Consider the following 10,870-nt stretch of genomic DNA (forward strand, 5'->3'; position numbering starts at 1 on the left):
AGATTTTTGTGTTTATTTTGAAGTCGTTATTGTCGTTATCTCATATTTTTTTGGATTGTTTCGGTTTTGGTTTAATGGATCTTCCGTGAAAAGTTCAATAAGGAAGAAGATAGTAGCGGTAAATTGTTGGTTAAAAGGATTGGTGGGTGGGGAGGGGGAGGGGAATGGGTGGTTTGTTTTTCGTCGACGTTCATTTCGAATGCTTGCCATAAGACATGAGACACACAAACGTCTGTCTCCATGTCTTGGTTTGTTTGATTGCTCAATTCCGGGGCCGTGTGTGTGTGTGTGTGTGTCGCGCTCGTATACGTATGGCGTCAGCTGTTTGAATTCTGGGAGGTCGCGCCTTAGTCGTTTGTATTTTATTTTTTTCTCGTTCCACGAACGTGCGCCGGCTTCACGTTAACAGATTAACACAACCTCGCCTTCGATCTTTCATAGAAAAAATTCTTTGAAAAGAAAAATTACACCACATTTTTTTGTTTCTTTTCTTTTTCAAGAGAATTGTTATCACCTTAGAAATGGGGGCGAAAAAAAGGGAGGTTTGGTCTGCCGTTTTCGTATTGATTATATACAATGTAACTTCTTTAAACAGTCACCCTTTTTTTTCAGTTTCGACATACACGTGAAGACGAAAGAGGCGGATGGGGAGGTCATGGAAACCTGTCGTTTGTCGATAATTACGTCTTAGGACAGCGAAATCTCGTTTGGGAATGTGTGTGTTTGAGGAAGCCAAATGATGTTGCCATGGCTTGGAAAATAATGAGATTGGCCAGCAGTAGTAGTAGTAGCAGTACTACTACTACTGCGTAGTTTTCCTGGAAAATAGTAATATATGGACTTGTCACCTTTTACCGTAATGATGCGGTTTGAGAAAGACACTATAATCGGCGAGGGGAAAAAGGAGGGAGTACGGGGCATCAATGTAATTAGATTTTTTTTTTTTCTTCTTGTTTTCAGGACATGGCTATAATGTTAACGGTAGTAGTAGTAGTAGTAGACGTAGTAGTAGTAGTGGTAAGATATGAATAGGAGTGTAAATAGTAATAATCTTCGGCGGTGAATCGTAGAAGCCAAACACATCACAAACGCCATCTAGTGCCAACTGGCAGCACTTCATGCTATGCTTCCCCCCTTCGCGCCCTCCATTTTCCCCACCGAAACAATCGACGTTTATAACAATTCAAATAAGAAAAGGTTTTATCGTAACGTGTCACATTCGCCGATTGCTTAAACAATAATAATAATAATAATTATTAAAAACAAAAAACATCTTGTGTAGGTCCACCTCATACGACTTGACGAATGCTGGAAACTCGGTTCTGTTGGAGGTGAACGGGACGGACAAGCCGGCCAATGCGCGCTTAGCCCTCATTCTCGATGCTGACACAAATGTGAAATGGACGGTTCGGCTCGTCGGCAGAAGCGTCGATTCTAACTCGCAAGAAAGCACAATAATTGTAAGTTGTGAATGAATCATAATGATTGCGTAATGCCTCATTAACGTTTTTTTGTTTGTTTGTCATGCACAGGTGACCGGTAATTCCGTGCTGGATCTGTCTGAATTGAAAGCAAGCGTTACCAACCGTCCGAAGGAGGGCCGGAATGCTCTGCTGCGTTTCATCGAACGCCGCTTCAAAGCTCTCCACTCGTTCAGTCAAGTGGATGCTGGTGGTAGTCAACTACGACTTCGTTTGACTCTGGCCGCCGGATCTGACGCCTCCCTGTGCGACTACGAGACAACCAATACAAGTCCCGTCTTGCAAGCAAGTCGAATGGAGCCACAATCGGTGGAAGGCTGTTTCCATACGGAACAAGCGGGCAGCTATCCAAAGTACGGTGACCCGTTAAAGTAGAATTTCCTTTTTTTTTTTTTGTGATGACTTTGCTTTGTTGTTGTTGTTGTTGCTGCTACAGTCGTCAGGAAGGCAGTGAGCCTTAATTTGTTTTTGCCTTTTTCCCCCCAACCAACAGGGACGTTCACGTGATTGATTTGGATAACGGCCAAGCAGAAGAGGCTAAGAATAAAAACAAGAGCAGCGTGCACATTCACTTAGCGGCTAGTGGATGGGCGGACGAGGAGATGACTCAGCCACGCAACGTGGCACTCGTTCTCAAATCGGTTCAACCTGTCCGTTGGACCATCTCGTCCGCTCCCGTCTTGTCCGGTTCGCTCCTAATCCTGGCAGAACACCAGGTGGATGTTGGCGGCCTTTCCGCCCGGCAACTGGCTGACGTGCGCAGCAATCAAAATCTACCCGAAGATTTCGCCCTTTTAATCGTGAAAGTGACGGCCGATCTCGGACCGCCCGTCTCCTATGTCAAAGCGCCGCTGGCCGCCAATAGCATCGAAATTGTTATTGGCAGAAAACAGCAGCAGCAACTCCGCCTTCCATCGTCGAGTAAGAGAATGTCGTCCATTTGTAGTTGTCGTTTCCCTCTCATCCGTCCGTCCTATCTTCTTCTTTCTTCTCGTCTCCCCTCATCAAGTCTCCCATCTTCACTTTTTTTTCCTATCTGCTCAATTCGCTGGAAAACAGCTGCTTCTCGTCCATCATGACGCCTGACAAGTCAGAGCTAATTAAAACGTCTTTCCTCCCCCCCCCTTCTTCCCTTCTCTCCTCTCCTCTGTGGGATGTGAAGGGAAAGATTGAATGCGCAGTTAAGAAAGAAAGAAAGAAAACATATTTTGAGTAACTCAAAAACTGAACGAATTTTCTTGTAATTAACGTGAATTTTTTGTTTCTTCATTTTTCATGGAATCCGCCCTGTTGTATTCCTGTCTTGAACTCACTGAAGATGTGGCCAAACAACAAGTCGAGAACCTAAACGGAGCAGCTAGCCACAGTTCGCCATCTACGGAGATGGCCTTACGTAGTTTGGGTCGCAGTGGCAGTGTAGGCTACAGCCAACAGAACACGCCCAATCGAGGTACATAAAAATGCAGTTTTATGGAGGATGTAACAAATAACAATTGAACATGAACAGCAATGATTCAGCCCACTTTTTTTTTTCGTTTTTTCGTTTGATGTGGCTGTACGATATCGAAATGTCCATTATTCGTTTGACGACGTTATCATGACCTTTTTTTTTTATCGTTGAAGGGCGGAGGGCGTTAGCTATAAAGTGGCCAGTGTTTTGTTTATTTTTTCAAATTATGCTAATGCACCGCTTAAATCGTGTTTTACCTACACCAACTGAAGCCCATTTTTGTTATTTTCAAATAGGTACCGGAACGCAGCGGAGTGTGGCCTGGACATTGCAACAGTCTGTACGGATCCAATGCGGATCGAATTATTTGACAGCCGCCCTGCCCAGGAACATGGCTGAAGCGTTGGGCGTTAACGGACTCTTTCTTAACGACCGTGGCTGCTCAGGGAAACGTAATGCGACCCATTGGATGGTCAGGACCCACGTCACGTCCTGTGGCAGCACGTCACGCATCGATGGAAAACTGACCACCTACTCGAATGCGGTAAAACTCAAAACTTTGCAGCACGTATCCGTTTACCCATTCCGTTCATGTAATTATTTGATTTGATTTTTTTTGCTCAACAGGTTCATATCCAATTGCGGGCTGTCCAGCCACAACAGAACGACGATGAAGATTTCGAAGGCTCTGGAGTGGATGGATATCCATCATCTGCTGCCCGTCAGGTGACCATTCCAATCCAGTGTCATTCAGAGCCCAATTTCCCTGTTGGATTCGGTGACAAGTTGGATGACGACAACGTCATGGTACTGATCTGAAAAATGTTGCATTTTGTGGAATCATTTGTTGATGATCTTTTTATGTTGAAATTTATTGCGTTTAAAAGGATACCGATGTGGATTTGCCAGTGGGCCAGACGGACCTTTACCATATGGAGATCCATCGCAACAAGGAGTGGACTGTTCCGGTTGTCACTGGACCTATGAATGAGGCCAGCAAAGCCGAAGTGGTCTTTGATGAAACCCTGCACGTCCGTACATGGATCGACGGAGGTACGTGCATCATAAAAAGCTACCATTTTTTACTTAATTATGTTTCAACCCCGTCACGTCTTTGATTGGCGTTCCAGTGTCTTACATTCAAATCGTGACGGAGAAATGCTGGGTGTCCAACAGCTCCGACAGTGAACAACCACCTCGGTTGATTCTCATCCGTAATACTTGCCCAGCCGATTTGTCTGTCCAAATGCGTCAAATTGAACGAGGTGACACGGATGGAGGTTTCAGTTTCCACGTAAGTTGGCAATCATTTTTTATGTGTTTTTTTGTACGAATGTTTAAAGCTTTGCATTTTGAAAAAAATAAATTAAAAATAAACAGGTTTCCAAGGATTACGCTGATTTAGGACAGCTTTACATTCACTGCAAATTGGGCCTTTGCTCGAACCAACCCAGCAAAGTGCAGGGCAACCTGAAAATGGTATAAATGGAACTTTTTGTTTTGTTTTTCCGATGATTATTTACTAAATTTATTTGGCTGCGTGTCCAGTGTATCGATCCATCCCAATACTGTAGCGGACGCCATGTATTAAAACCTTTTCTGGACGAATCAGTATCAACAGCGCAGCAAATCCTGGTCCGCGGACCTCTTCGTATGGTCGCCAAAGCCACTTTTGCGCAGCAGAACAGTACGTACACAAATGTCAAAAGAAATATAAGAAGCTGAGCCTTTTTCATGTGCCTCAATTGTTATGTGATTTTCTAATAAAAATTAGAAATCGGTGCGTCTGGAGACGTAACAACATCGCCCGGTTCGCTCGTCACGTCTGGTCAGAACAACGGAGTGGCCGGCACGCAGCAAGTGATTCTCGTGGGCGTTTCAACTGAAGTAACGGTGGGCATCGCCCTGGCCTCGTTTGTCATCGGAGTCGGATTGACTGCCATTCTGTGGTGCATCCACATGAGAACAGGTACACACAGATCTCAATTCACAGCTGACTAAATCAAGTTTTCTTTTCCCTTTTTTCTTTTTTTTTCTTTTGTATTTTCTATTATTTCTTGTGTAGCGAAGCTTAAAAAAAGACGATTGCTTTTTCTTGAACAACAGATCCGTATCGGCGAGTTATGAACCGGAAGACTCGGTCGAGTCGAAGTAACAACCGTTGCCAGGCGATCGGAGCCAAGTGTTCGCCCATGATTCGGCCCCGCTCTGGCGTGGACCATCATCGTACGTCGTTGCAACAGGTTCCAATTGGAACCCAGCAGCAACAGCAACAGCTGATTGCTGCCCAACCAGCCAGTGACTCGATGGACAAGCAACCGCAGCAATTGCAGCATCAATTCACGTACGATTATGACGTTTCATCGTCGCAGTCGAACAGTAGTGGGAGTCAGTGTAGTCGTGAGGATTCGTCCCCTACACCCAATTCGCAGACGCCCATGAATGTGACATCTGCTCGTTGAGTTGGTGTAGGAGGGAACCGTAAGGCTTGGCGTCGAAATCGCTATGCAAAAAGAGTCTCCCTCTTATCCTGAGATAAATCCGTAGCCGGAATTTTATTTTTATTTTTTTTTTATTCCGCTTAGTGGATTACTCTCTGCCACATACAACACACGCACCGTTCTCAGGGCTTTTTCCTCCATCCTTTATGCCGCCGTATTTTTTTTTTCCCCTTTTTTTTCTTCTTATCTTTACATACCTCCTCCGACGATCCCTCGTTCCCCACTTTTCAAACAAATAATCATTAATTATATATTCAAATATTTTTTCATGTCGTATTTGCGTGCGCGCCCTCCGATCCCATTCTACCTCCGATTGCACTCCATCGTCGACTGGTGTACAAAACAAACAGAAATTCACACAACACCTTAATCTCTCTTTCTCTCTCTCTCTTTATCTATACTCTCTGAAAGAACTCCTCGCTCACCACCTCAAACCGTTTATTATTTACTAGTTTCCTTATTGCTGTATTATCATTGCCTTTTTTGAATAAGGGGGGTCTATTTTTGTTTTGTTTTATTTTTTAATTCAGTAGCAGTTGTAGTTTTTGTTATCACAGTTCGTAACTACCTCTCTGTCCCACTATGGTCCCGCGCATCAAGACTCGTGACCTTCCATCATTCCGGTCGGGATTTTTTTCTCCTTTATTACTCGACCGTTTCGGCCTAAAACAAAACAACAACAAAAAAACAAACAAACAAATAATTCAAAAAAAAAAAAAAAAGCCTCGCGCTGGAACACTCGTCTCAGGAAGAACGTGATCCCGTTCACAATGTACAAAGTGATTCGGGTTCAAGCTCTAATTGCCCCCCCTCCCTTTTTTTTCCTCGCTGTTCAGTTCATTGCTGAATAATCTTTTTCATCATTTCTTAATTATTATTCAATCGCTCAGTATATAACAACCGCGCTGTCGTGGGTCTCCGAAATGAGTCGCTTATAGCAGAAGAGAAACGATGATCTTTAATCCTTTTTTTCATCCAATTATTGTTGATCTCTTCTCGTTAAAGTGGCACATCGATCAAATCTAGATTTAACCCAGTCTTTTTCTTTTTTTCATATCACAATTACCTACTCATTTCCCATTTTGCCCCACCAAGTTTTTTTTTTTTTTTTTATTTTTTGCCCGTCAATCACTGGTTCGCTTCTACTACCCTTCCGATATGACAACATTATTTTTCGCCGTATTTTTGATCGTTATTGAATGATTTCGTTTGCTTTCCTCTTTCAAAGAGAAATAGCGATTCGTCTTTGGCTTGTGGATGGGGATAATTGTCGACGTTTACCTGTTCTTTCTTTTGCGTGGATGCCATTTTTCATTGAGACGGGTTTTGAATCAGTACAAAAACAAGCAAACAACAGAATATTTCAATAGCAAACAGCAAATTCACTTGACATAAAGGAAATGCCCATTTTCCTTTTCGTTTACTTCTGTTTGTTTGTTTGATTTTTTACATTTGCAGCTTTTTTTTCTCTTTCTTCGTCGCTTTGGCTTGTGAGAGATCGAGTGTGAAACGAATTTTGATTAGAAACGCTCGGGTATGAATGAGAAAATAATTTTGTTTTGTTTCGATTGTTCGATGAGTTTGCTGACGATGCCAACATTTGCTCGTGTAAACAGGGTAGAAGAACTCATATTGGTGTGCGTGTGTGTCTCGCGATTCTCTTTTAGAATTGGATAGTGGAAATCCCCTCGCTGATTGACTAAATCAAAGAGAGAGTCTACATTTTTAAAAAAATTCCGACCAGGCTGTAAATTATATCCGCTATCCCTCCCTCCACTCCATTCAGTAGTTGATTTCTTTCGTCCTCATTCGATCGAGAAAGAAAAAGAAAAAGAAACACAACAAACAAAATCTTTTTGAGGGTCTCTTCATTTAACAGATGACGATATCGATCACAGTTTCTTTTCCTCGTCTCTAAAAAAAACGCAGCATTTCTTTTTTTCTTTTCTCCGTGTTTTTTTCTCGTCCAAACATTTTCCACGTGGACACTTAAATATCCTTACGATAGTTGGTCTTCTTCCCCGTTTTGGAGAGCTTCTCCCCGTTTCGATGAACCGTAAAAATCAAACATTGCGCTACGAATCAATTTTTGACATCCAACAAAAAGTACAACCCAAGGATGCATATTTATATATATATTTATATTTTGCAAATAATAAAAAAAAAAAATGGCAGCCTTTTTCTCAAAGGAAACAAAAATAAAAAATAAAAAATAAAATGTACTGCCGTCCAGGCCTCTGTCCGGCTCAACTAGAAACTGTCTCGGGCCTATTTTATACACGGAAAAGAAAATATATATATATACACATCCTGCTACTTCTAGAAAGTACCTTTTTTTTTAAATAAGGAAAAGAAAAAGAAAAAACTGCTTTTGTTTTTCTCTCTCTGCAATCTCCCCCCTCAGCTCCGCTTGCCTCTTAATTCTGTGCTGTAAGTAAAGTACATAGACACATCCATCAATAGATTAGACTCTTGCGTGTACCGTGTCACAAAACAAGACTACCACCCACCCACTCTCGCTCTCTCTGTTTTCGCTAGATCGTTTTCGTTTTTTTTATATATTTTCGGTTACCGAGTGAGCCTCACCCCCCGTCTTCTACGTCTCCATCTTTACGAGGAATTCTTTATTCTGTCTCCATTTTTTAAATTTTTTTTTGCGATTCTTTTCACTCGGAGAAATAATTTCTTTTTCTTTAATTCGAAATCCTTCATTTAACGTGAGTCCCGAAGGAAATAAACGATAAAAAGTTGGAGAGGAACATGAAATGTCTCTTCAGTGACGCTGACTTTCGACGTCAATGATGATGACCCTAGAGACGTTTTTCTTGGCTAGGACGACGTATGTCGAGAAAGACTTTTCAATCCCGTTTACTTTTTCCTACGTTTCGTTATCTTTCTTTGCCGAGCATCCCTCCAATTTTTCAGTCGCCTTCTCTTTCAAATATTAGATTTTTTTTTTTTTGTTCCTGTTCTTTAGTATTGTTTTGTTTTTTACTTCTCTCTTTTCTACCTCTTTCAAATATCTACCCAAGTGGATGCAGCGGACAGGGCCATCAGCCCGCCCCAGGAGTTTTCGCTTTTTTTTTTCTCCATTTTTGTTGGTTGATCTAAACAAAAAAAAATATGGGAATGAAACTACGTCTACCTCAATATCGTCGCATTCATCCTATTTATCGAAAAAAAAAAAAGAAACATTCAATTTCATCTTTTCCTTTTTTTCTTTTCTTTCGTTAGCCAAAAGTTATTTGTTTGTTTTGTTTTTTTTTCACAGAGAAGAAATAAGAATTAAAGTTTAGTGTTTTTTTTTAATTATTATTAAAAAGAACAAGCTGTTTCTTCGTCGTAGGGAGTCCCCCTTCTTTTCCCCCGAAGCTTCCAGTGGTGGGCAAAAGTAATTCTGTTTTTATTTTCTTCTTCTTCTTCTTCCTCTTCCATATTCATTTATCCAACTTTTCTCTCTTCATTTGAATAAGCAGGAAAAACAAAAGAAGAAACCTAACCCATATGCTTAAGTACCTCGAACATTTTTTATTTTTCGGTCTATATATTCCCCCCCGTTGGGCATAAATTAATAAATACGCGTAGTACAATAAGATTTCGTGCTTTCTGTCCGTTTAGTTTTTGTTTTGTTTTTTTTTCTTCTGCGTGAAAAGAAATGATTATTACCTCGTAAAAAGAAATGTTGTCGTATATTCGCAGTAGAAATAGATTCAATTAGTTTTTAGATGATTTATCGTTTAAAAAGAAAACGTCGATTCTACTAGAATAACCTCGTCTATGGGGGATAACAAAAATCTGTTTGTCCCGATTATTTATTGTTTTCTTGAACCTGTCACAATTTCTCACCTTTGAGCGCAATTTGTGCATTTATCGTTCCCATTATTTCGAATTAGAAAAACAAGAGAACCTACAAAAGGGTTTTTTTTTTACATCAAATTATTATTAATGTAATGCAGGTCGTCGTACACCTTACAGACACATCTACCTACCCTCATCCTATTTTGCTACTAATTGATTGCAACGCATCACATACGGGTTCTTTTTTACAATAGAGTAATAGCAATCAAGACATGTAATGTTTGTAAATCGTCAACGCGAATGAAAATTGTTGGATGAAAAATTTGTTTTCCCCGCGTATTATCGTTTCGTGCTTTTTTCCCCCGTTTCAAACAATCGCGGTTTGAATCAACGTATTAACTCCCATCTGTCCCTCGATTCAGTTCCGTCGAAAAACAAAATTTCCGACAAATAGTTTGGATCCGCTTTTTTTTCCTCTAGAGTTATATACCTCTGCTCATTTCCATATATTCAATTCGAAAAATAAATTTAAATAAAGAAAAAAGAGCACCACCTCCGCCATAAGAATTTATCTGACCTGACACTCTATCCTTCCATCGAGCGCGCGCGCATCCCATCACTAAAGCATTACCCCTCGTGTTGTGCAGTGTCTTTTTGCCCCTCCAATAAGTGGTCCGTGTTGTATTTCTTTCTTATGTGGTCCTCGATTTGTATCCTCCTTTCATTCATTATTCATCTTTCGAGAAACCTATCCGGATATAAGAAAACCAGTATGCTCCAACTTTGTTTAATGTTGTATGTCTTTTTTTTTTTTTTCCACTTTCTCCGCAACCTGATTACAATTTTCGAGAAAAACATTATTTTTTGCTTAGATATCGTAGAGGCCCTGTCTGCAAATCCCAATCTGTACGTGTAATAACCCAAAATCAACCTCTTATTACAAACAAAACACACAAAAAAAAAGAACAAAGAGGGAGATGACTTGTACAATTTGCAGTCGTTTAAGCCTATATACATCATGCAGTACAAATAAAAATACACTATATCTTTGTATTCGGAATATTTGATTGTGTCTTGTATTTTTCATTGGCAGGCCATCGTTTGTAATTGTTATTTGGAAGAAAACTGCTGTAGCATCGAGATCTTGGCTTTGCATGGCTGCCGGTACCTATACTGGAATAATACCAAGCAATAATATAATATTGGACAAAAGAGTACCTCTTAACGTGTTCTTCTCTATTCTGTGACACATCAAGAATGATTGAGAATAGTTCTTAATTTTGTTGAATTTTTTCACGTTTATAATGTGTTGAATAAGTTTTAGAGAGAAATTATCGAGTGGGAATGTCAGCAAGTTAGTTGAATTTCTTTGCTTGCTTAAAACGACGCACATCCCTCGTAGTATAATAATTCTTAGTTTTTATTAAGATTTAAATAGGAAAGAGTGGTTTTATTTTTTTGTATTGATCATATTTGTGGAAGTTATCCAATATAAAATACGCATTGATGGTCGAGGAGAGATAGTTCCCGAACACTGATAATGAGGGGCGAAGCTTTAAATAATCAGACATTCAAAACATTTGTATTTGCCAAAAATATACATATGTCTTTTCGAAATTTGACTGTGATGCCTGAGCTCT

At 40.4% G+C, this 10,870-nt stretch overlaps 1 protein-coding gene across 1 annotated transcript; it reads left to right on the top strand.

The window, feature by feature from the left end:
• Window positions 1–762: 762 nt before the first annotated feature.
• Window positions 763–10,290, top strand: LOC116917804 (transforming growth factor beta receptor type 3). Its single transcript, XM_045169283.1, has 13 exons — window positions 763–809; window positions 1,283–1,460; window positions 1,533–1,834; window positions 1,975–2,402; window positions 2,800–2,931; window positions 3,228–3,475; window positions 3,559–3,738; window positions 3,819–3,984; window positions 4,062–4,225; window positions 4,312–4,410; window positions 4,480–4,618; window positions 4,706–4,900; window positions 5,038–10,290. Exons 1-13 carry the CDS (start codon window positions 763–765, stop codon window positions 5,391–5,393), a joined length of 2,634 nt encoding a protein of 877 aa, XP_045025218.1. The 3' UTR covers window positions 5,394–10,290.
• Window positions 10,291–10,870: the final 580 nt, after the last annotated feature.

This window comes from Daphnia magna, linkage group LG2, assembly GCF_020631705.1.
Source record: "Daphnia magna isolate NIES linkage group LG2, ASM2063170v1.1, whole genome shotgun sequence".
Classification (NCBI taxonomy): domain Eukaryota; kingdom Metazoa; phylum Arthropoda; class Branchiopoda; order Diplostraca; family Daphniidae; genus Daphnia; species Daphnia magna.